At 43.9% G+C, this 26732-nt stretch overlaps 1 protein-coding gene across 3 annotated transcripts in view; it reads left to right on the top strand.

Moving 5' to 3' along the window:
- Positions 1 to 1287: 1287 nt before the first annotated feature.
- RIF1 (replication timing regulatory factor 1) overlaps positions 1288 to 26732 on the top strand; it is a 50314-nt gene continuing 24869 nt past the window's right edge. For all 3 annotated transcript variants that reach the window (XM_078883391.1, XM_078883320.1, XM_078883252.1), the window contains exons 1-21: positions 1288 to 1442; positions 4122 to 4213; positions 5888 to 5966; positions 6305 to 6413; positions 6741 to 6871; positions 7701 to 7792; positions 8844 to 9060; positions 9542 to 9634; positions 9932 to 10070; positions 11700 to 11851; positions 12601 to 12694; positions 13220 to 13381; positions 14154 to 14264; positions 15333 to 15395; positions 15868 to 15971; positions 16763 to 16849; positions 17491 to 17564; positions 20132 to 20315; positions 22207 to 22314; positions 22633 to 22782; positions 25986 to 26091. In XM_078883391.1, coding sequence (XP_078739517.1) covers positions 4125 to 4213; positions 5888 to 5966; positions 6305 to 6413; positions 6741 to 6871; positions 7701 to 7792; positions 8844 to 9060; positions 9542 to 9634; positions 9932 to 10070; positions 11700 to 11851; positions 12601 to 12694; positions 13220 to 13381; positions 14154 to 14264; positions 15333 to 15395; positions 15868 to 15971; positions 16763 to 16849; positions 17491 to 17564; positions 20132 to 20315; positions 22207 to 22314; positions 22633 to 22782; positions 25986 to 26091 — 2344 coding nt within the window. In that variant the 5' untranslated portion in view covers positions 1288 to 1442; positions 4122 to 4124. The remainder of the gene's footprint in view (positions 1443 to 4121; positions 4214 to 5887; positions 5967 to 6304; positions 6414 to 6740; positions 6872 to 7700; positions 7793 to 8843; positions 9061 to 9541; positions 9635 to 9931; positions 10071 to 11699; positions 11852 to 12600; positions 12695 to 13219; positions 13382 to 14153; positions 14265 to 15332; positions 15396 to 15867; positions 15972 to 16762; positions 16850 to 17490; positions 17565 to 20131; positions 20316 to 22206; positions 22315 to 22632; positions 22783 to 25985; positions 26092 to 26732) is intronic.

Genomic DNA, 26732 nt, shown 5'->3' with positions numbered 1-26732 from the left:
ATTCATGACTCGAGTCTGACTCGAGTCCAAGTCACATGACTCGAGTCCACATCTCATAGGTGGGACAAAGTCATTGTTATGCAAGTCCAAGTCGAGTCGCAAGTCATCAAATTCATGACTCGAGTCTGACTCGAGTCCAAGTCACATGACTCGAGTCCACATCTCAGAGGTGGGACAAAGTCATTGTTATGCAAGTCCAAGTCGAGTCGCAAGTCATCAAATTCATGACTCGAGTCTGACTCGAGTCCAAGTCACATGACTCGAGTCCACACCTCTGGTATAGAGGTCATATATAGGAATGCTACCACAGTGGATGCGGTTCAGGGTTCACCATGAGCTTCTCGTGGGAGATCAACAACAACCACCGTCCCCCCCCAGAGACGATCTTCCTTTGATCCCAGGGCCTCTTCCACACCTGCTGCGAGCAGCGACGATTTCGTGTCTCACGCAGCGTTGCGAACACTTCGAACGCCGATTTAAAACGATTGTTTCGTGCACACGTTGTTACACGTTGGCTTTTGCGACCAATATCATCCGTAATATAGGTTTTATTTTTGTTTTGGATTAGGTCGCGTAAATTTAAATGCGTCGTTAAACTCGCCGACACAGCCAATTAGTACGGGTTGGCACGTAAACAGAACGTGGTAATTCGTTACTCGTACAGCACACCGGTGTGTTGGAGAGCAAATCCACTCAGATTGTAAATGTGCATTTGTTCTCCGACACACAACCGGTGTGCTGTACTCGTAACGAATTGGCACGTTCTGTTTTACGCGACAAACCTTACTAATTGGCTGTGTCGGGTTTAACGACGCATTTAAATGTACACGATTCAACCCAAAGTAAAAAAAAACCTCTATTATGAGAGTTGTGTTGTGGGTTTGAAGCTTTCGTGACTGCAGGAATCCATACTCTTTGGTTCTTTTGGCAAAGTCACGTCGGTAGAAAAAAAAATTACTTTATAAAATAATATTTTATACAAGAATAAAAAATAATAATTAAGTAAAATTATTTTCATTATTTTATGAAAATAGTATTTTTTAAAATAATAAAATAAATGTATTTTAATTATTTTATAAATATTATTTATAAAATAATTTCTAAAATAATATTTTATAAAATAATTATATTGTATACCTACGTGACTTTACCGAAATAACCAAAGAGTATGTTTGTGTTGTGAGGTTTTCGCATTAAAAAAGCGTTGTTCGTGACCCCGTCCGGGGGCGGGGCTTAGTGACCTGGAAGCGGAAGCTGCGCGCACGCGCCTTCGCGTTTCCCGCGAAAGTGGCGACCCAAGATTCCCGCCCGCCACCTTCTCGTCCTCCTCCTCCTCCATCGTCGTCGTCGTCTCCCTGGAACCTTATCGCCGTGCCGCTTCAAAACAACAGCAGCAGTAGCAAGCACGCAACCCGCAACGACTGCGACATCAACACCCAGCGGTAACAATCGCGACTGTAGTAGGAGCACTCGGTTCCGTAGCAAGCGATTTAAAATCTCTCGCAGTTCATCTCCGTCGGCCTCCCTTGTTGTTGTTGTTGTTGTCTCTCTCTCTCACGGCCTCCCGTGAGAACCTCCTCGCACACTGTCCCCCCCTCGTGTGGCACGCACGACCCTTCCCGACCTTCTGCCCTCTCTCGTCCCTCCTGTGTCACCCCCTTTCCCCGTCGCTATCTTGCACCCGCGTGTTTTTCTCTCGTCTCGTTAGTTTATCGAGACCCCCTTTTCTCTACACGTCACCTGCCATAAGCCCAAACCAAATGTTTCACTCGTGGGTACCACCTGAAGTGAACGTTAATTGAGCGTTCAGTGTTCTCCATATGCGGCCAAGTCCGCTGAAACATTTAATAACTACTGAAATAATCGGGTCGTCAAGTAATTCAATCTTGTATACATGTCGGTACACGACTAACCTTAGGTGGTGAGATTTGCTACGTCTTGTGTTGCACTTGCAGGAGCTTAATTAGCAGTCAGGCATACAAATACAATCCTTCGTCCAGGCTCCACGGTGGCTAGGAGATGTTAACTATCTCGCCTGGTCTACAGGAGGTCGTGGGTTCGTTCCCTACCCTGACGCCTGCTCCTGTATATTTGGAGTTTGCGTGTCTCTCTCTCTCTTCATCATCACAGTGGCTAGGAGATGTTAACTACCTCGCCTGGTATACAGGAGGTCGTGGGTTCGTTCCCGACCCTGACGCCTGCTGTGTAATTGGAGTCTGCTTGTCTCTTCATCATCATAGTGGCTAGGATATGTTAACTACCTCGCCTGGTATACAGGAGGTCGTGGGTTCGTTTCCGACCCTGACGCCTGCTGTGTTGTGTATTTGGAGTCTGCGTGTCTCTCTCTTCATCATCACAGTGGCTAGGAGATGTTAACTACCTCGCCTGGTATACAGGAGGTCGTGGGTTCGTTCCCGACCCTGACGTCTGCTGTATATTTGGAGTCTGCGTGTCTCTCTCTCTCTTCATCATCACAGTGGCTAGGAGATGTTAACTACCTCGCGTGCTATACAGGAGGTCGTGGGTTCGTTCCCGACCCTGACGCCTGCTGTGTATTTGGAGTCTGCTTGTCTCTCTCTTCATCATTATAGTGGCTAGGATATGTTAACTACCTCGCCTGGTATACAGGAGGTCGTGGGTTCGTTTCCGACCCTGACGCCTGCTGTGTTGTGTATTTGGAGTCTGCGTGTCTCTCTCTTCATCATCACAGTGGCTAGGAGATGTTAACTACCTCGCCTGGTATACAGGAGGTCGTGGGTTCGTTCCCGACCCTGACGTCTGCTGTATATTTGGAGTCTGCGTGTCTCTCTCTCTCTCTTCATCATCACAGTGGCTAGGAGATGTTAACTACCTCGCCTGCTATACAGGAGGTCGTGGGTTCGTTCCCGACCCTGACGCCTGCTGTGTATTTGGAGTCTGCTTGTCTCTCTCTTCATCATCATAGTGGCTAGGATATGTTAACTACCTCGCCTGGTATACAGGAGGTCGTGGGTTCGTTTCCGACCCTGACGCCTGCTGTGTTGTGTATTTGGAGTCTGCGTGTCTCTCTCTTCATCATCACAGTGGCTAGGAGATGTTAACTACCTCGCCTGGTATACAGGAGGTCGTGGGTTCGTTCCCGACCCTGACGCCTGCTGTGTATTTGGAGTCTGCGTGTCTTTCTCCCCGTGGTTGTGTGGATTTTTCTCCGGGTCCTCCGGTTTTTTCCCTCCACGTTTAGAATCAATATCACGCGTATTTGGCTGCTGCTGCAATAAATTTCCACGTGATAAGACAATTCGCTGGACTATCATTAGTGGCCAGGTCACTTCTGGTAAAGAGCTATGTAGCTCAGTGGGGCTTTACTTGGTAAAATAAAAAATAGTTTAGGCAAGTCTCGTTTAGCCTTAATACTCCTATTAGTCATATACACGAGGGTCTTGTATTGGGATGTTTTGCCATTCCATTCAGACGTTATCTATGTAAGGTGTAATTTGCGAATGTAGAGCCACCTCACTCGTGTAAGCTCTCCAACAAACTTGTTTATTCCATTCAGGAATGTTTAGCATGTGGAAGGAAACCGGGGTGACGCTCGGCTTTGCGCAGATAGTTGGAAACTTAATATTGTACTGTATTGTGCAGATTATTTGCTGTCAAGATCGAGTACCACAGGGGGCATCTATGGAAACTTAGATTTATGTATTGAATCATTTAGGTTTACAATGCACTGTGAGACTAGATTTGCGTTTTAAAAATGAATAAATTCACGTGATGTCCAAAGTTGCGTTAAGGCGAATAATGAGAACAAAACTGTGCCCCGAAAACGCTCGCTGGTTACTCTTCAACCCCACATTGTTTACAATTAATGAGTTTAGAAAAGTATTTTATATCATTCTAGGTTACTAAAAGGATTTAAATGTTATCGTAGTTATTTATAGTAGCAGATTCATACATGATTATTCACCAATTACTACATATATGATATAATTTCACGCATTAATCACCTCACGTGCCCCCTGGGACATTGCCACGTACCCCCAGGGGTCCGCATACCCCCGGTTGAGAACCACTGCAATAGATGGACTCAGCCTCATGAGTCTTGAGCAGTGACACTGAGTGGTGTGTTGTCGGTGTGTGCATAGGCGATGCCGCTCCCGGCCGTGGAGGGCCTCCTCCGCACGCTTCAGGATGGTCCCCCGGATGACCAGGTGGATGCGCTGCTCACCCTCTCCAGGTGAAGATGCACTTTAGCTATGTCTGTGGGGCTGCCGAGTTTGCGTTCCTAGTTGCACCTGTCCAGGGGTGGCCAGGGGTGGCCAATGGTGGTCAGGGGTATCTGCTCAGCGAGAATTGAAATGCGGCTGTGGCGCACATATCATCAGTCTGCCTAGGGTCACCTCTTTGCGAATATGTAAGTACAGTCATACCTCGGTATACGACCGCTTTTGGAATACGTCGACGAGAAAAAAATGTCTTGGGATACGACGTCTTGCTTGGGATACGACGCGCTTGCTAGAACTTGTATGGTTCGGAATGAGTCACCGCGTAGACCCCGTTCACGACTGAAACAAAGCGCCGCTCGTCAGTCTGCCTGTATAGTAGATCTCGTTTAAGTGCACAACCCGTGCTATAACTCTCCGTGAATTTTCACGTGTTTTTTGTCATTTTAACGTGAATTTTTAGCGAATTCATTCAACTTCTCTCAGCAAGGTAAAGTGATGTGAAATAGTATTTTTATTTCAATTGATTTTAATTTATTTATGCATTTATTTTAATTTATGTATGCATTTTAGTAAAAAGTAGTGTCTAAATTATTTTATACAACCCCATTAATGTATAATATACCATATAAAATATAATTTCTTATACTCTGGAACGCATTATTTCCTTTCCCTTTATTTATTATGGGAAATATTCGTTTGGTATACGTCATTTTCGGTACAAGTCCTACCTTCTGGAACGAATTAACAACGTATACCGAGGTACCATTGTACTGTTATTTTGGGAGTGACTACCGTCCCTGCCGCTATTGTCCACGCATATTTTCATCCAGTCGTAGAAAATGTTTGGGTTATAGTTGCCCATTGATGGTCCTCTCTACGTGTTCTTTATTTGTCTTTTAGTTAACCAAGTATGAGGGGACGCTGCTTTGTTTAGGGTTAGGGGTTTAGGATTAGGGATCAGAGATTATGAGTTAGGGTTTAGGACTAAAGATGGTGTGTCTAAATTGTCTTTTCTCTAACCTGAATCTGTAGTGCAGTAACCTCGGTCCTTTTCAATGAACAGCAAATAATGGAATTTGTCTTTCAGTCCGTTATACAAGTAGCATAAATTGCAGTGGTAATAATGCGGAGAAATCACTGCACTGTTGCAGCCCAAACCTGGTAATGTAAGTTGTGGTGATGTTTAATTGCACCAATGGTGAAGACAGTTGTAGTATAACTACATTCACCACAAAAGTGACCTACGAGTACATGGTAACTATGTGATAATGAAATGATTATTACACAAGCACTGTGTGCATAATAGTAGCAATGCAGCATTGATTGCGTTTTGTGTATTAATGTCAACTAGCATTGCTCGTGTGGCGAGACGTTAACTACCTCGCCTGGTATACAGGAGGTCGTGGGTTCGATCCCGACCCTAATGCCTGTATATTTGGAGTTTGCATGTTCTCCCCGTGGTCGTGTGGATTTTTCTCCGGGTCCCCCGGTTTTTCCCTCCACATTTAGAAACATGCGTTTAGAGTATTTGGCTACTATAAATTTCGACGTGACGATAAGCCACTTGGTTGCGCTATCATTTGTGGCCAGATCGTTTCTTAAAGAAAGAGCTATATAGCTCAGTGGGTTTACCTGGTAAAATTTAAAATAGTTACATAGGTGAGCGTGTCTGTCTGTGTGTGCAGTAACTTGAGCTCTGAAACAGCTGGTGAGGTGGTTATGGAACTGGTTCCCAAATCGGAACACCTCTTCACACTACTGCAGGTGTGTGCATGTCACTTGTACCTATTCTTAGGTTTTTTCGGTAAAGTCACGTAGGTAAAACATCAAAATTAATGAAAATAAAATAAAACAAAATTTTGATGTTTTACCTACGTGACTTTACCAAAAAAACCTAAGAATATGATTCCTTGCAGTCACGAAAGCTTCAAATCTAGAATCACTTGTACCTATATTCATGCTGAACCCAAACCAGGTTGGTCCAAATGAAAAAATCTCTCCAGTGAGATCTAGCGAGGTTTCAGCAGTACTGCACATGCCCATAATCAATGTCTCCGAACGCCCCCTTGTCTCTTGTTTCCCACTTCCATCCATCTTCTCAGTCACGAGTGGGTAGCTCCCAGCAGGTGCCTCCAGCGGAGGTTCAGCATGCCGCCCTGCGGACACTGGGCTTCTGCCTGGCACAACCCTTGCTCGTTGCTACTCTCTCCGGTAATGATGCAATTCTTGGCATGTCATTGACGTTCTTCTCTGTGGTGTCAGTTGGCAGCACGATCCGATGGTTGGATTTGCAAGTCGAAGATCCCTTGGTTTGAATCCAACCTGGATGAGGTGTCCTGGGGGCTTCTTTGTGAGCCAATTGTGTGGAGCTTGTCTGCTAGGATTGTCTCCTGTTGGCAGAAGAGTACAATGGCCTACAAAGCTATATGCGGAATCTCTTTTTTTTTTTTCTGTCCGCTTGGTCCTCCGCACATGCTTCGTGATCCGTCCACGTGCCTCTGTGCTAACGAGCTTGTGCTTTCATGTCTGCGTGTGCAGATGACACTGCCGATAGCCTGCTGTGCATGCTGCTGGATGTGGCACACGGCTCAGGTGATCTGAACACCTCCACCAGGGTGCTGTGGGCCCTCTCTCAGCAGTTGCTGCCACCCACCTTCATGGAGGCAAAGGTTTGTCTCTGGAACCTTGTAGTGGTTCAGGCACTTTCTCCCATCACTGTCGGCCTAACCGTGGGATTGTGCCACGTTGCATCGTGTTGTATTGTGTTTTGTTGTCATGTGTTTTGTCGCATTGAATTATCTCATGGTTGTGATGTACAAGCAGTGAGGCTTTTGCTATGGCGTAGCTATTGAGTCTGCATGCGCTATGCAGAACAGGGCGCTCCAGCGCCCGTGCCAACCACATTACACCACTGGGCTATTGCCAAACTGCACTCACAAGTGGCCGTAGTGCAGCGTTTATTTCACAGCCAGGTTATTTTAGCTTCCACGGTTTGTATTTAAAATACAGAGGGATTCGCTGCAGAATGAGGTGTGTTGCTCGCAGGACAATTGTGACCTACACAATCCTGTCTTTTAAACAAACCTGAGGTGCGATCTGGAATACTGGAAAGAATGTTATTAATACTTACGAAAATGATTAAAATAAAAAAGGAGAGATGTCATGCCTGAATGGAGCAATCCAGTAAGGATGAAAGGTTTTAATTAATAAAGTCAGGTAGGCATGCAATATGTGATTTATTGTTTACATGTGCTCTTTGTGACAGTGTGTTATGGGTGGTCGACATGACAATGGTGTGTGTGGTTGATTTGTATAAATATGAATGAGATGCATGCGTCCGATGTGTGCCTATGATGGTGTGGTGTGTGTTTGGTTGGCCTTTGCCTATGGCGGTGGAGTTTGTGGTTGACATGTGCCTGTGGTGTGTGTGCTTGATGTATTGTGGTTGAGGCGATTGTGGTTGACATCAACCTGTGCATTGCCGTGGCATCTGCACAGCTTTCTTCGCTGCTGTCACTCCTGGAGAAGCTAATGGCGCCAGGGGAGGCTCACTTTGTGGTGGAGAATGAGGCTCTCAAAGTGTTGAGCAGGTTAGCATCGCACTGGGGACCATCACTTGTCTGAGGCACCCTGCATTGAAATCACAAGGCATCCGTGAAGCAACTACTGTGAAGTTCTGACGCTTGGGTTAACTGTGACAAAATTAATGTATTATAGTCATTTACAACCCTTTCTTAGTCCACTGCTGAATGAAGACCTTACTTCACCATGTCATTCGTAGGGTGTTATTTTACCATTCTTTGCCATGCTGGTTATTGCTGGGGATAAAGTCTGATTCTAAGGTTTGTCAGAGGATTCTCTTTCCTTCACATATTCGACACGGGAAGTGGTCACAGGCTAGTTTGCTCAACGTTACACTTTTAAATAGAGCCGAAGAGAAAAAGTAATTCGTGGACATGTACAATTTCACTCTGAACAGATCTCTGTTGAATTACTGAAAATGTAAAACAATTCAAGGTATTTATTGAAAATGGACCATGGTTAAATTGATGGAATAAAGAGGCTGGCGAGAGCAAGTTGGAGTGCTTTTGGAATAATTAATTATATCATGAATATGAATTTTACCTTATGCCTATAGAATATGTATTAATCACTGTGTATTACCTCAAATCTATTTGATTTGGAAACATGGACGATGTAAAAAACAAAAGCTGATGTCTGAAGGCAAGGAGAGGTGCATGCTTGAAATTGTACTTAAAAAAATAAAATAAAAATAATACATTTATCAGAGAACGCGAATCAGAGACATACTGACTGAAGAAAAGTGAGCTTGGATAGATACTTTTCTCGCAGTGATGATGGCTAGTGGTCGAAACTAACAATGTAGCTAAAGCAGGCAACACGTTTTAGCATCAACCACTATGGATAGAGCAATGAGATCAGCCCTTGTGCAGCATTGCGATCGCTTGTTTCATCAGGAGACCGTAAGGGGTACCACCGGCTTGGATAGACCATCTTCCAGTGGATAGATCGTTGTTGTTGAATATTGACGGTGACATTATTGATGTGATGATGATGATGACAACTGAGTTGACGTGGAAGGATGGCGGCATAAACTGCGCTTGTGCTTCCCGATCGCAGGATGTTGCAGCAGGTTCCGCGTGCGATGACACAGAAGTCCACCTCGTGGCTTGCGCTGCTGCTGCCTATGCTTGCCCACTCCATCGCCAAGGTGCGTGCGCGGGCCCTGTCCGTGTTGGAGGCGGCGATGCCGCTGCTAACCCCCGGCTCGTCGGCGGAGCTCTCAGCCTCCGACTCCGCTGCTATCTCCGTCGTCGTTGAGGCTCAGCTCAAAGGCGTGAGTGAGAGAAATTACGCATGCCCACGAACGTCCGACAGGGTTGGCCCTGTGACATGGCCCCAGCACAAACGCTTTCGCCGTTCGTTGCAAAGGTTCACGGATTGAATACCAAGAAAATACTACGCAGTCTGCTTTACAGTTGACGTTAAATGACTTAATTCGTAAAAGTGGGCCATTGTGTGCCATCGTCATGGCCCAGATTTTACTGCAAATATACATGGCAATCACACCCTTAGGCGAATATTGTGCAAGTTGCTGTTGAAAACAGTCTTGAGGCTCGGTGAGGCTTTCCTGGGTAAATAGGTTTGGTAGAGACAATAATTCCACTCCCGTATGTACACACCAGCTCCCTGGATATCTCATGTCGTTTGTTGCACGCAGTGCTGGAGCAAGAGCGGTGTTTATAGAGTGCGTGCACGTGCGCGACATTGTGCTGCCCTTGTGTGACTGCTTGTACGTGACTTTGTTTGCCTTGCAGAACCTGCTAAAGGAGATGGAGAAGCTTTTCGCTGCCAAGAACGAGGTGCACGTGATGCGCGTGTGGGCTCTGTGCGTCACGCTCTTGTACTCGGTATGTATGTATAACTTCTTTCGCACCGTACGTAGCCAACTGTGTTAAATCGGAGGTGCGGGAGGGTCGATTTGATGCATTGTGCATTCACTGCAGAACTTCCTTGTCCGACACTCCAATGAACATCAAACTGCACTTTTCTATGTTGAACTGCACTGCTTTGCTTAGCCTCGTGTGCCAAGTTTCAAGGATTGTACTACGTTCTGTGTGTCTTATTCTTTGTGTGCCATGCACCTTGTTTTGTGTGCACCGTACTATGCGCCCTGTGTTGTCTGTACTCCATGCTGCCCTGCACAGGTGCTGCGCAAAGGAGGGAAGCTCACCAATGCCGTGCTTCACCTGGCAGAGCTGGGCTTCCGTAGCAGCTCCTCGGAGGTTAAGAGCGCGGCCTATTCCGCGTGGAAGAATCTCATCGACAACTTTACCTCCGAGCCCGGTGAGCAGCAGCAATGAGGATAATGCTAATGTTGACTCACGAAAACACTTATGATTTAACTTCTTTCGCACCTTACGGAGCCAACCGTGCAAATCGGAAGTGCGGGGGAAGGACAACAAACTAAACACAAAAATCAGTTTTAAAGAAATTAGTTTTCAACTTAGATTTTTAAAAGTGCATAGCTTCAGTGGCTTTTTAATATCGGAAGGAAGAGCGTTCCAGATGGCCGCAGAAGCGCATCCGAAAGCGTGCGATGCAGTGCCGTCTTTAATATAATAAGCAAACGATATTTATATTGAAGTTGATAAGCAAACTATATTTCTTCTTCACATGTGATCATGCACATAAAGTACAATTGTTTTAACAGCCCATCGGCCGCACAGCCTTCTGGGAGTGCCAGATTTCAGAAAAATGTTTGCCCCTACGAGAATTGGTTCGAGAATATATTTTGTGCATTGTTCCTCATTTGCTCTTTATTGTAAATTTTGTGAACTCTGCTCGCCCAAATCTAACCAGCATTTATAGGAAAAGCCGCGGTTATCCAGTATCCATGGAGAATGGAGGTTAATCGAATATGCCGGTTATCTGAGTGAAACTTATGGTTCACCAAAATTTGGCTAGAACATACAATTTTTCAAGAAAGAAATGAAGTCTCCATTTTAACGATGATTTGAGAAATAATATGTTCTTTTACAGAGGTGGTCACCAGTCAGTTGTAGAGCATTCTAAGTTAATGTTAAAGAAGCAGTGGGGCAGTTTACCCAGATCACTAAAGTGTCGCACTTATAACATTACACTTATAACATAACTTAAGGGTACGGTACAAGCACAAAGCAATCGCAATGGCGGATGTTTACAATCGAGGCTGCCAATAGCGGCACCACTTGGCCGTGTCTTGAAGCTTCCGTGAGCAGTGGATCTATGAGAAGCGCACGGCAAGATGCCGGATGGCTATCGGAAATTTTCCCACATACGTGAAGAAAGATTTGAATTGCCGTCTGTAGCAGATGTTGGTTAATAGTGCATTCCTGGATGGTAAAGTGCTGGATAACAGAGCTTTTCCTGTAATTCGCTTATCATTTACATAGACCATAAATAATACATTATAACATGCACAATTTAAAGCATGCATAAGTTGTGAGATAATTTATGAATCGATGCAATGTTTCATTCCGACCACTAAACTTTTTATATCACGTTTTTTTACACCCAGGAAAGCCTCACTGAGTGTTTTGACTCGTTTTCAGGAGGTTTCTGCCAATTTTACGAAGTAGGGGGTGAATTGCTGTGTTTTTTCCAATTGAAGATTTTGCGGTGTTTAATTTCAATTTTGGACTAGGTTGCTGGCACGCAATGGGCCCATTCTTGCAAATTATGTTACGAGATCTTTAACATCAATCGTGAAGCAGACCTTGCATTTTATTTTTAGGATTGATACACATGGCAGTATTCACCAGGGTGACTGCTGGATCCATACCATGAACCACACAAGCAGCAAACGCCATACCGTTAAGCCACGTGGATTAAAGTCATGACGACAAGAGTCGCGGTGAAGGCTTAGCCTCGCCTCTTGAGACGGCCTTTGCGTGTGTGTTGCTTGCTCATCGCGCTGTGTGCGACCGGCTGCAGAGCTCCTGAGCAACGGGAAGCGTCTGCGTCTATTGCTGCAGCCACTGTTGGTGACGACGGTGCGGGTCGAGGTGCTGGCCCAGGCAATGCTTCATACGTGGTGGCACCTGGTTGGCCGCCTCAAACAGCAGGTGGCGAGCAGTTTTGAGCAGGTAAGGCTTATTAACCTCAAGGCTTCACCTTCCAGTTGCCTTCAGTCCATTTTCGTTATCGGTCATCACCATCTTTAAAGTAATTGAATAATTATTTGCTTTTGGGTAAAGCACCATAAGTGTCTCAGAGTACTTCCATCTCATCTCAAATATTTTAAAGGTCACCCCCAAGTGGCATCTGTCCCTGTTGATTCAAGTTGACTCGCGGAATGAAGTAATGCTGAAGTGTTGAAGCAACTGCAACATGAATCCTAACATCCACTTTAGTGGAATATTGTTATGTACATTTTTTTCCATGAGGTTTTGCCTTGATTGTATTTAGCCAGTGGAATTAGCAGTGCCAGGATCTTTGCAGAATTGTATAATTGGTCACTTAATCACTGCAATTGACATGTAACCTTGTTTGTTTACATATCAGTACAAGTCACCCTATATCTGTTTATGCTTTTTGTAACTTAATTGTGATTGCATTATAATCGGTATAAGAATAATCTTCTCCAGGGAATGTATAATTTCAAATTGTTTCATATTTGTGCAATATTTTATGCTTCTCTTGTGACAACAGTTGTATTGTGCCGACTTCTCTTTGCTTCATTGCTGTTCTTTTATTTTGTATTTATTTTGGAGGTCTTGGAGACTATCAGCATCTCTCTCAGTTTTCACCTGATTAAACAAATAAAGTTGGCACCACCCTAAGAACGTCATCTGCCAACCTCACCCCTTGTCTGCTCTCCCCGGACGATGCCCAGGTGTGTATTCCACTGCTGCAGTTTGTCCTGGGCTCACCGCTGAACGAGACAACGCTGACCTCCGCTTCCACCCCAACTGGGTCACTGAAGCCCGGTAACGATGTGCATCATACTCGCATTGCAATTGTATTACCACAAGGGGGCAGCACTATCCTGGTCTCGAGTTCTCACCGGGTTAAATAATTCAGCTTCAATTAAGAATGTGGTCATGTGGTTAATTTCAATTATTATTCCTATTACGCTTATTTACCCAGGAAAATTTCATTGGATCATGTTTTTCAGGAGGGTCCTGCCAAGTTTTTGCAGTCGTGGGCGATGATCGCTATGTCGATTCCACTTGAGTAATTTGCGGGGATTTTTTTTACTTGCCAAATTTGGACCACGACACCGGAACATGATGGCCTACTCTTGTGAATGACGTCACAGAGTCTTTTAATGTCGATTGTGCAGCAGATGGTGCGTAGTGTTTTATGGCTATGACACCCACAGTATTAACCAGGGCAGCCACTGGATTTGAACCGTGAACCTCTGCAGCAATCGGAAAACTCGATGCCTCTAGGCCATGTCATGACCTTTCACCCATGTGGTTGATGAGATGATGTTTTGTGCATTTGTCCAGGCTTGCCGGTGACCTTGACGCCCAATTTCCGACTGTCACTGGGTACGGGCTCGGGGTCGGCACGCGTGTCCTCCCGTGCCATGCAGCTACGAGGCTGTGAGCTGATCGGACATCTGCTCCTGGGTCCTGACATTGCAGTGCTTGGCCTCCCGCTGACCTTGGGTACGTACGCCTTAAATGGAAGACATTAACCGGCAGAAAACAATAATTCCTTATCTTCACCTGCAATTGCATTGGAGTTGTATTACATATTAGTGCAACAGTCACCCTATTATATCTCTTGCATCGTTTATGTAACTTAATTGTTATCGTATGATGATGAATAGAAAAGTAATCTGCCAGAGCCAACTTATGCTGCAGGGAATTTGTTATTTGACATCTACTTATATTTATTGAACAATTTAGATTTTCCATATGTTATATTTCTGAGTTCTATTTGCTTAATTGTTAGTTCGTTTCTCAATCCGCTTTTCCTGGTGAGGGTCGCGGCGGTAGCATGTTGAGTAGGACTGTCCAGACCTCCCGTCCCTGGCAACAAGACTCAAGCTCTCCCTGGGGAATTCCCAAGTGTTCCCAGGCCTGCCTAGCTGCTTCATTGTTGCGATTTATTTTCTTTGTTTGGCTTTTGTCGTTTTGGTGACCCGTATCATTCTTGCAAATGAGACCATCCTGGTCCCTTGAGTTCTCACCTGGTTATAGAAAATAAACGTAACTCGTAGGTACGTATCTATGTTGTGACAAAAGTGTGTCCTCGAAGCAGCCATTGTTGCTTCAAGCTGCAGCTTTACAATTGAAACAAAAAATGTGTAAATGCCCCATTACGTTTAGTGATTTGTTGTTATTGTGAATTTTTGTACGCAGGTTTTTGATTTAGGTTTATCAAAAGTTTTGCTTTGATTTTTTGTGCGTGATGTCTTTGTCGATCTCTTTGCAGCGCCGCTGGCTAGCGTGCCGATCACGGCGGGGAGCTCGTTTACGCGCCTGGCCCCCACACTGATTATGGCCACAAACAACGCCCTCAGCATCGCCGGCAGTGACGTGCAAAGTGAGCAGCGCCTGCACGCAACACGCAGCAAACACAACACACATGCACACGCAGCACACACAGCACACACAACACACCCAAACACAGCATACACAGCACACGCAAACGCAGCATATACAGCACACACAACACACGCACACAGCACACACAACATACACAACGCACATGCAACACACGTAACACACAACACATGCAGCACAATATAACACGCAACACACAGCGCACACAACACACACAACGCACACGTAATACACGCAACGCACACACAACATACACGCAACATACATGCTCTCACATATACGCAGTGATTAAAACTAATTTCAATCATAATCGTGGTAATGCACGACTGTAATTAAGTCAGTGATGGAGTTGTAATAGCACGTGCAGAATTAATTCTGTTGGAGGTGTCCAACATACAGGGCTATGATGTGGCCACCAGCAGGTGATGGAATAGCAAGGAGGTAGATGACTTGTCTTCGTGAAAAAAATTCAACACATTCATCAAAAACACTGCCTTAAAAGGAAATATATTTTAGGAGACATTTCAGGCAATGTACCCTCTTCATAACACGTACGTATGGAGGCCATAGATAGATTTGGAGGCTATACCATACACGTTTGGGTCCGATACGAATAAAAAAAAATATATATATATATTAGTAGCTACTGAATAACAGACAAACCCTTTAATAATAATACAAAATATTACTAAATAAACTAATTTGTATCAAAAGTAAAATAATAAAAATATTGCTAGCACATTGCAATTTGGGTATCCCTGTTGCAGTGAGGTTCACAAACCATAATTAGCATAATCCACTTAATAATGCATTCCTTGTCCCAATTATCATTGTCATTTCAATATGGTTGGAGAGGCGTTCACTATTTGTTAGGATCAAAGGGTCTTTCATCTGTTTTAAATTCCTGAACCTTGCAAGCAGGGTAGTGAAATTTATGGGTGACTATTTCTGTCCGTCTGCACATACTTAGACACCTTTCGCTCGACAATGTATCGTCATCATCATTACCACACCTCATTGCTGCAATCCTTGCTGTTGTCATTGCCAGGTTCGCTGGTGTTGCCGGTGTGGCATAAGCTCCTGAGCCACGTGGCAGCAGGCATCGAGTCAGGTAAAGGCAGACATTATTGTTATTATGCTTGTGTACCTAGGAATGCCTGACTGAGTTTCATGACTTTTTCAGCAGGGTCTTGCCAAGTTTTCACAGAAGGGGGGTGGCGATATCTGCTACACATTCCAATGGGGTATTTTTGGTTACTAATTTTTTTTGGCTTATTTGATCCCAAAACACTGGAACGCAATTGGCCTACTCTTACAAATGATGTCACCGGATCTTCAACATCCACTGTGAAGCTGACCGCGTATTTTTACGTACCCGCCAATATTAGTCGTGGTAGACGCTGGATACTAACCGTGAACTCCTGCAACAAGCGGCAAATGTGCTACTGCTCGGATGTGGGGTATGCGTCAGCTACCCTCTCCACCAAAATGCAATTGTGTAATTGTGCTTACTCAGGTGGCTCTTGGTGTGTGAATTCTCCCTGTGTGCGTGTGTGCATCTCTGCACTTGCGTACATGGCTAGCTGGTAATCGCAAAGAGCGGCATGGAACGGACAATTTCGCACTACTGCTGATGAGCCTCCAGCATCTGGTGCGATCGGAGAACCTGCCTGCCTCCCTCTCCATGGTGAGCACAAATAACCCACTTCACCTGTGTATGTTTCCCAATTTATGTGTTCATCTTTCTGTCTCCCATCATTATTACAAGCATAGACACACATCATGGGACCTCCTTTGCCAGTACCAAAATATGAGAATAGGTTTTCCCCTTTTTTCTGGAAACAAAACAGTTGTGTTAAGATGTTTAAACACCAAACTGAAACCTTTTACAAGGAATCATGTCTGCATTAACCATAATACTTGTGGTCAGAATGCAAAAAAACATCCTCTGATAATATATGCATTGTCTTTGAAACTGATTGGTCCACACCAGAGACGCCAAAAGGCGTCCTCTGGTCTAACACCGTTTGAGACTAGGCTCGAAACAAAGTTAGATCTCGTAAATATAAATGTGTCGTTAAACCCGCCACCACCCGACATAGCCAATCAGTAACTTTGTCAAATAAACAAAACATGCCAATTAGTTATGAGTTCAGCACACCGGTGTGTGGGAAAGTAAACCCACAACATTTACAATTCGACTACGACGTTTCGCCGGTAATTACAACCAGCCTCATCAGGCGACAGCCAGAATTGTGTAGAAATCTTCCTATTTCTTAAATAGAGGGGGGTATTTTTATAGCTAATACACCCACAGTATTAACCTGGGTGGCCACTAGATTTGAACCGTGAACCTTGGCAACAAGTGGCAAATGTGTCACCTTGGGCCATGTCACCACCCTGGTCTCGGTCACGTGGTGTCTTACGTTGACATGTCGTAAATGAGTGCCCGTGCACTTGCCTTGCTCCTTTTTGCAGTCCCTACTGGAGGCCACGGTGGCCGGGCTACCCAAGAAGGTTCTGGGCTCTCCAGCGTACCATGTGGCTAGCATGGACGTTATGCAGGTGAGCGCTTTGCCCCGGGATGTGGACAGCTGTGGGCAAGGAGATGACGGGTAGAGATGGATTGGAGACCGGTGGACATAGAGGAGGGTGGAGATAGAGGGGAAGAGGCTAGGCTGGCAGGAGACTGGTGGATGTGTGTGTAGGAGGGTGGATGTGGAGATTGTTGAACTTTTATTAACTCGTGTTAAGCGTTGACTTTGCTCAACGCTTTCTTTATTTTCTTTTGGGGGAAAATATATCCATCAAGTATTTAGCGGAATTAACCAAGATACATCTTGACTTAAAGCTTTCGTGACTGCAGGAATTCATATTATTTGGGTCTTTCGGTAAAGCCTTGTAGATAGAAAAAAAAATATCACGACGTTTCGATCGCAACACGAGCAATCGTCATCAGGTGACTCTAGCATTAGGTTATTTGCTTTGCCCAGGATGCGACCTACAATACCACTGGGCTCCGTTTTAAAAGTTATCTTGGATAATATTCTTTGGGTCTTTCGGTAAAGCCACGTAGATAGAAAAAAAATATCACGACGTTTCGATCGCAACACAAGCAATCGTCATCAGGTGAATTGTTTTTTTTCGCTGTGATTGCTTTGCAGCTGGTGTAGTAGTTTTTGCTGTTCGTTTGTGTGTGTGTGTAGGGCACCTCTGCACTATTCCTCATTCAGATTCTTTTCCATGACAGCCTGCTGCAACTTGACTCAGCAGAGCAACGGTAAACACGCGAACATGCACAAACGCACATGCACTCGCTTACGCTTGGCACATGAGCCTCACATCTTTTACGAGCACACTGAGCTGTCGATTCAAAATATACTAACCTGGTGGCACTGCCTCTCCAGTTTTCCTTACAAATTTTTTGTTGCAATTATAATACTGTAATTTACTTATTTATCCAGGAAAGCCACACTGAGTCGTAGGACTATTTTCAGGAGGGTCCTGATCCTACATTGGGGTTTTATGTTAAAATGTTTCAGCCAATTAACAAAGTGTTTGTGATACACGTGGAAGGTAACTAGAGCACCCGGAGAAAACCCACGTCTTGTGCAAGGGGGCAACACTCTATCCCTGTACAGATGGACACAGATGGCGATTAGTCCACTCCGCTATACCGCCTCCTCCTGGCTAGCCCGAGGTACGGCAACTCCTTGACGCCCAGGGGTAGAAGGGAGTTTCACACCATCAGTGCGATAATCCATCAACCGTCGCTGCTGCCTCCACAGCGCACGATCACGACAGGCAGCAGCCACCACCACTACCCGGCTATTCATAGCAAAACCATTATATAGTATAGAGGTTATATACAGAGTACTGCCTTGATAATCCGAAACGAGTGAATCCAGTACACGATGACGATGCATTATATGTCTAGACTTCACGGCTGATCTCGAATGAAGGTGAAACCAGTAGTGGTCATGTATAAGGGGGGCATGCCTGTGCCTGCACTCATGCTCCCAAGGCACCGTGGTGGCGAGATGTTAACTCCCTTGCCTGTTAGGTAGCTCATAGGTTCGATCCCAACCTGTATATTTTGAGTTTGCATCTTCCCCCCGTGGTTGCGTGGAATTTTTTCTCCGGGTCCTGCGGTTTTTCCCTCCACGTTTACAATCAACATGCGTTTAGAGTATTTGGCTGCTATAAATTTCCACACGATGAGCCACTTCATTGAGCTATCATTTGTGTCCAGGTTGCTTCTAACAAGGAGATATATAGCTCAGTGGGCCTTACCTGGTAAAATACATTTTATTTTTTATAGATTTCAGTGTTAATACAGGAGCAACATAGAGGACTTGCTATACATAGCAATCAGCAGCACCTCCTGCAAAAAATTGGCAGGACCCTCCTGAACAAGAGTCACACTCGTATTAAATCAACACTGCGGAATTTACGCACACTCAGAAAGCCATGGGGCTTTTAGGTTGAGAGACCCATACATGAAGGAGACTTGCCCGCTCATATATGTTGCTTTTCATTGTAACAATGCATTGATTAAAATGTATTCGTACATACGATACGTGCATTGATTCGTGCTTGTAAGAATTGGTTATTTATGATTGATGCAAGGTATACAAAATGTATAATCTCGTGTAACACTTCAGCTAAAGATACAGACAAAGGGGTAGAAACGAGATAGACCAAACAATACAAATTAGATGCATAAGAGAGGTTTTTTTTGGTTAGATCGCGTAAATATGTAAAAGTGTCGTTCGAACCCGCCACCACCCGACACAGCCAACTAGTAAGGGTTGTCACGTAAACAGAACGTGGCCAATTCGTCACTAGTACAGCACACCGGTGTGTTTGAGAGCCAAGCCACAACATTTACAATCGGAGTACGACGTTTCGCCAGTAATCACAACTAGCTTCATCAGGTGACAGCCAGATTTGTGGAGAAGTCCACCTGTTTCGTTCCTTATATAGAGGCGTAGATGTGGTGACCATGCTTCTGCGCTCTTGCGCCAAGTGGGGCGGGGCGGATTACTGAGTCAACTACATTATGCATTATGTGAGCCCTTTGATCTTGTCCTTCCTGTCTATTGTGTATGCAGCACTAAGGCGGTAGCTATCTGAACGGTTAAAATTATTTTTATTTCTTTAAATTTCCATAGATTATCTAATTTGTCTTGGCTCGTAGTCGCTAGTTTTGAGTGTCCTTGTTGACACGTGTGTTCTGCTACTGCTGACCGTTGTATTTGGGAGAAATTCATATTTTTCTGATCTTTTAGTCTCGTGCTGATCATTCGTCCTGTTTGCCCAACATAATATTCACCACACGTGCAGTTAATCCTGTACACACCTTCTGTTGATAGCTTCGGTAATACATATTTGTACCAGATATAAAATTCTGTATTTTATGTACCGTGCCAAATCTGACTCTGATGTTTTGTTTTTCCCAACATCTGGCTAGTTTATCAGTTACTCCCGCAATGTATGGTATTTTGATCGTTTTTATTACTTGGGCAGTTTCAATGCTCGTGTTATTTGATTTGGTTTTGTAATTCAATGCCCTGTTGATTTGTGCATCATTGTAACCATTTATTTGAAGCGCTTCTTTGACATGTTCTATATTTACGCGATCTAACCCAAAAAAGCTCTATGGATGATATTGGTCGCAAAAGCCTACGTGTTAAACTCACATATTAGATAGTCAAAAATATACACTTTTTTTTTTACTGAATTATGTCCCGAAATCATGACACATGATCGTATCGATGGTTGGGGGCAGGAGTGTGTGAATCGTTACATTCCGAGTGCGCCTACACATGTGGGTTGCGGGCGCAGGCTGGAGTCGCTCCTGCACACGCTTGTTGCCTGCGTACTGGACGGGCCGGCGTCCCCCCTGGGCTTCAGTGCAGCGGTGCTGGGGCTGCTTGAGCAAGCCGCGGTGGGCGCCACCCTGCCCTGCCAGCGCCTGTGCACCATTTGGGAGTTGGTGGTGCACCCTCTGACGGCCCGCATTCAGCAGGTGCGTGTGTGTGTGTGGTCTCAGGCTAGGTCGGTCCTTCACAGATGCCATATTTTACGTCCGTCTGCTACAGCAGAGGTGGAGGGAATTCTAGCAGCACCTACATCTGCTTTATTGACCTGGTCAAGACCTATGATACTATCAATAGGCCTGGGCTCTGGCTTGTTCTTCGTACTTACACAATCCCTGACTCTGCTCACATTAATTAAGGAACTACATGATGGTGGGCAGTCACTACAGATGTAATATGGATAGTTACGCATCCAGAATAACATAGTTACGTAGCTTACATGATTTTCAAAACTCGTTTGCATGTTTGCATATGATTACAAGCAAATATGATTGGGAAATATGCTGTAATTAACCTTAATTAATTGTCTTAAGGAGGCGAATGGGCATAAATTATAATAATGGTTGAACAATTATATAATAATTGTATAATTTACCATTAATTTGAATAAATTAGACCAGACTATAAAGTAATTTGTGAAATGTTTATTTTATTAAAATCGACTGGTGTATTCATTTATATGATTAATTAGTCCATGAGAGTACAGGTAAAAAGAGCCTTAAGAGACTGGCTCGATTAATTTGTGTGGTAACTGACTCACTGAACGTTGTCAGCTGCTGCGTAAATGAATACAGTACTGTAGTTATTGTCAAAGAGTTTATTTAATTCGCTTGGTGGTTTTGATTTTAAGTTATTGTTTTAGTGTTTAATATTTTAAATGTGCTAATACTGTTGAATGCCAGTAATGATATTGTTATTCATATGAAAATAGTGGGTAGATAGAAAACCAATATCAGATTCACAGCAGTGATGTTGTCAACCCGTGAGGCAGGGAGAAATGGGCTAAAGTGAAAGTGTTACTTTTTACATACAGGAGATTCGAGCTGAAGTTCCAGATAAAAAAAAACACCTCCAAGAAGTCTCTACATCCATTGTTGTGTGCCCGTTGACACCTGAATTGACACATTTTCTTTATTTTTAAACAATAAACGTGCAGCCACTGAACTAGACATACGCTCTACAATTCGATGTGCTACACATGCAATGTTTGACCAATTTCCTATTGAGTATTTAGGGAACTACTCATTTAAGCTATACAGTTAATGCACCAATGGATAAAATAAATCCGACTTGCTCTACTGTGCTGTACTGGCTTTTGTAAATATCCTTGAAACGTAATTCTGCCTCTTGTAGAGATGCATTGTTTCGCGAGAATCCCATCCACTGCAGTTCGATTGTTTGCCAATCTGTGGTGGGCTTCCTGTTAAGTGAACTCGGTATGTGCAGACGTGCATGTATTAGCACGCTGCGATATGTACCCAGCAACGATTAGATTCCCAGCCATGGCTAACGTGAGTGGCAAGTTATATCATACCTGTCAACCCCTTATCAGCAGTGCCTACCTTATTACAGACCAATTCAGACCTTATTGGTCACCCCGTGCCCTTATAAATCTGAACATTCATCCTGCAAAGTCTCATCACAAGGAAGAAAAACAAATAGACTTTTTTTTGCCAGTATTGAAATGGCTGTATGCCATATGGACTTGAAAACTCAATTTCCCTGTGCAAGAATACTGGTAAAACCACATGGGTTGACAGGTATGTGATATCTTAACTAGGCCTGGGTCTCCCCCTAGGTTAACTTTCCCAAATGTGAATACATGGTGCGCTGTTTAAAACATCAGTGCTAGGGAAACAAGAGGTGACAGGATGTGGTACTGGCCACACCACCCCCCTCGCCAAAAGCATTTGCCCCAACAGACTTTGTCGGCAACATTGGAGATCTTTGTCTTTTGCGTGAACACTCGGATGGTGCTAAGGGTGGCAGGGCAAAGGGGCGGGTATGAAGTGTGTGTTTACTCGTGTGGTTTCGTCTCAGACCAAGGAGGTGAACCAGGGAGATACGTTGGAGCACAACTTCACGGCACTTTACAAGGCCTTGCTTTTGCCCATCCAGTTCATCTTCCCAGAGGCCAGCCTACGTCCGGTACCACACCCACACTTGCATAGGATATTACTGCCAGTCTCCCCCTTAATTATATTAAAGTCTAGATGAAATACATGGCACCCAAAATATATTTCCAGAAGTAGTTAACTCGGAGGTTCAATGCTTGCGTCTACACCTGGCGTCCTGAAAAGGTGTCTTTTAATGTAGCATCTCAACAATTTTATTTAGTGATGCAGAGGAGCGCATTGTTTTTCTCGATGTCTGCGTACGAAGGAAAGTGCTTCAGAGCCGGGCTGGACCAGCGATGGGTTTTTTGTCCGGTAGTTGTTGCTGATCAGAGTGTGTGTGCGTCAGCAGGCCAGCTTGAAGGCGGTGCTCCACAGCTGGAAGCAGCTATACCAGGCCTTCTCGTGCTGTGCCTCCCTCGTGTGCACCGCCGAGGCAAACGTGTGGTGCGAGGAGCTGTGCGCCCTTGCGTTGCCGCACCTGCATGTTGACCAGCTCGCGGTGAGCGTCCCAGTCCACCACGCCGATCGACGTCCAATGTTACTGAGCCCCGTGTTGCCGAGCCTCACTCTGCTGCACTCTATGCTCTGCTGTTCAGGTGGGGAGAGTTAGCGCAGTCGTAAACCAAATAACATGCACGTTGAACTCGGCAACCTTGGGTTAAATTCTAGGCTGCGGCGAACATTGGTGGCGAGTAATATCTGAACTGGTCTTAGCTCCTGACTGTTGCCAACCCACACTGACCAGCGTGGTGAAGTTTGATTCACAATGGGTTTCTTTTGGGATAAATTGTGTAGGTGTAATGTCGATTAGAGCCACCCAACAAAGCCAACCAAAGAAAGTTGTCACGTGGGCAAATGTGCCAACATAATAGTTTTTCAGCAAACCGCAATGTTGAAAAACAAGCACAGCGTAATTAGCATGAGCTCAGATCTTAATTGATAGTGCTTCCTGATCTGGATCCTTAAGTAGATCCCATCATGTCATCAGAACAGCCATACAAGTGAATCGCTTTGAGAATAAATTGATTGCTGATTAATTTCGTTGTAATTTACAAGGTTTAAAAGTGTAAAAAACTGCATTTGTTTAATGATTGATGAAAATAGGCCATACTTAATTATGTTTAGGTGTAGTGTGCTAGTTTTTCTATAATTTAGTATAAATTATACTAAATTATATATAAATTATTCCAAATTATAGTATCATAGCTCCAGCACTTGAAGTTAAAGCAATTTATTATTTGATTACAATAATGTAAAAACTAGCAATATATTGAATTAACCTTACCAAAATATTGTAATTAACAAAATAACTGTCTCACCTGAAACATGGCTTGCACAGTGTTGTTGTAAACTTTGTCCAACAATGTATAGACAAAGGGCTATCAATTATAACTGCACATTACTGCATTACTTTATCGTACTGTTCACTGAATTGCACCACACTGTAACGTGTTGCACTGTATCAAACCCAACTGCACTGCATCGCACACTAGTCTGCATGGCGCTGCACATCGCTTGTTCTGCACTCCGCTGTGATGCACTGCGTTATAATCCCAATAATGCTTCTTTGGTTTTTTTTTTCTTTTTCTTTTTCGGTTAAGTCACGTCTAAAAATAAAATAATAAATTAAAATAACATATTACGACGTTTCGATTGCAAAACAAGCAATCATCATCAGGTATAAAAGAAATAGCAACAAAAATCTAACTAGAAAACTATAGACAGACATGCAAGCAGACAGACATCACAACTGCACACAGAGAGAGGACACAAATCGGCACAAAGAGAGGGGTCGTTTCTGTGACGGTCCCTTAAATATAGAGAGGGGGGGCGGGGACGGAGAGAGGGAGGGGGCAGAGAGAATTAGCATATCAATGAGTGTACGGCAACGTACTGCTGTTGCAAGTAAGATGACAATGTGGAACGGGCACGCAAAATTGAAAACGGGCACGCAAAATTGAAAATTAGGAGACATGCACACGAAAATTAAATAACCTAGCAAAATATCGAAATGTGATGTAATACAACACAGAGAGTCGATTAACACACAATTAACGCATAGCCTGGTTGATTACGTGTTTCAAAATTTGCTAAGTTAGAATTTTAAGTGTGAAAATTCCAAAGAGAGGACACAGGCAGAGAGAACAAAGAGTCAGAAAGAAAAAGGATAAGCTTAAAACTTCCCCGTAGAAGTGGTTCAATCTTAATTTAGGAGCTTTCGTGACTGCAGGAATTATTCTTTGGTTTTTTTCGGTTAAGTCACGTCTAAAAATAAAATAATAAATTAAAATAACATATTACGACGTTTCGATTGCAAAACAAGCAATCATCATCAGGTATAAAAGAAATAGCAACAAAAATCTAACTAGAAAACTATAGACAGACATGCAAGCAGACAGACATCACAACGGCACACAGAGAGAGGACACAAATCGGCACAAAGAGAGGGGTCGTTTCTGTGACGGTCCCTTAAATATATCTCTTTGTGCCGATTTGTGTCCTCTCTCTGTGTGCCGTTGTGATGTCTGTCTGCTTGCATGTCTGTCTATAGTTTTCTAGTTAGATTTTTGTTGCTATTTCTTTTATACCTGATGATGATTGCTTGTTTTGCAATCGAAACGTCGTAATATGTTATTTTAATTTATTATTTTATTTTTAGACGTGACTTAACCGAAAAAAACCAAAGAATAATTCCTGCAGTCACGAAAGCTCCTAAATTATGATTGAACCACTTCTACGGGGAAGTTTTAAGCTTATCCTTTTTCTTTCTGACTATTTGTTCTCTCTGCCTGTGTCCTCTCTTTGGAATTTTCACACTTAAAATTCTAACTTAGCAAATTTTGAAACACGTAATCAACCAGGCTATGCGTTAATTGTGTGTTAACCGACTCTCTGTGTTGTATTACATCACATTTCGATATTTTGCTAGGTTATTTAATTTTCGTGTGCATGTCTCCTAATTTTCAATTTTGCGTGCCCGTTTTCAATTTTGCGTGCCCGTTCCACATTGTCATCTTACTTGCAACAGCAGTACGTTGCCGTACACTCATTGATATGCTAATTCTCTCTGCCCCCTCCCTCTCTCCGTCCCCGCCCCCCCTCTCTATATTTAAGGGACCGTCACAGAAACGACCCCTCTCTTTGTGCCGATTTGTGTCCTCTCTCTGTGTGCAGTTGTGATGTCTGTCTGCTTGCATGTCTGTCTATAGTTTTCTAGTTAGATTTTTGTTGCTATTTCTTTTATACCTGATGATGATTGCTTGTTTTGCAATCGAAACGTCGTAATATGTTATTTTAATTTATTATTTTATTTTTAGACGTGACTTAACCGAAAAAAAAAACCAAAGAATAATTCCTGCAGTCACGAAAGCTCCTAAATTAAGATTAATCCCAATAATGGTTTGTGTACACATGGCCCATGCACCGGAACTCATTGCTCAATTTGGAGCTCCGCTTCAGAGTTTCATGCTACACTCAAAAGGATATATGCCTGGTTGGGTCTTTGGATGAGTGACCACAACGTTTTGAAAGAAAATTGCAAAGAAATTACACCTTCACATTTAGCGTATTGATAATATTTTCACTTTACAAGTATTTTATTTGTCTAGTTTATAATGATGTCATCACCTCATATCCCCTGAGCAGCGTGATCACTCCATTGTGGACTCCGTATCATCACCTTCCTCACCTCTCCCTCCACAGCACTGGCACTCTCTGCGTGCAACGGCTCACCTGGTGAGCGTGATGCTCGCCAACTTCGACTTCTCCGCTCTGGCGCAGAATCGGGCTGCCACGGACAGTTCCAAAGGTGAGCTTGCTACCCTGCCCGTAGGGGTTGCGTGCCCCATCGCCCCCCACGGGTTTCCCCTCAATCGCGTGGAGGCTGGCGCACGGCATGTAATTGTTAATCAATTCTTGGATTAAAATTCATTGCTACACTTGGGTTGAATGTTTAAAATGGTGGGTGTAAGAATGCATTGTTGACGTTATGCAAATGTTAGATTTCTGCCAGGCGGTGTTGGTGGCTAGGTGGCGAGGGGTTTGTGGATGGCACAAATGTTGTGAAACTCCCTTCCCATGAGTGCTGAGGTGCCATACCCTGTCTTGCCTCATAAGGCAGTCTGGCAAATGTGGACCAATCTCCATCTATTGGCTCTCTGCAAGGATAGAGTGTTGTTGCCCTCTCCTATGTGTGGATTTTCTCAGAGTGGTCCTGTTTTCTCCCATATTCATGAAGTTAGCCAAACATCCAAATTTAGGCCCATAGAGCTTGGGAAATTTTTTTGTGCCTATGAATTTACAGAAACTGTGCATTCCAGATATGCAACTTTAACTTTTTTCTGCTTATGAAACAAAACAAGACGGGAAAAATGACACTGAACAGAAGAAACAGACGATTCAAACGTGACAGTATAAGCTGGACACAAAATACATTTCTTAAATTTTAAT

Source organism: Lampetra fluviatilis, chromosome 1, assembly GCF_964198595.1.
Source record: "Lampetra fluviatilis chromosome 1, kcLamFluv1.1, whole genome shotgun sequence".
Lineage (NCBI taxonomy): Eukaryota > Metazoa > Chordata > Hyperoartia > Petromyzontiformes > Petromyzontidae > Lampetra > Lampetra fluviatilis.
This window is presented reverse-complemented; position numbering and strand designations above follow the sequence as displayed.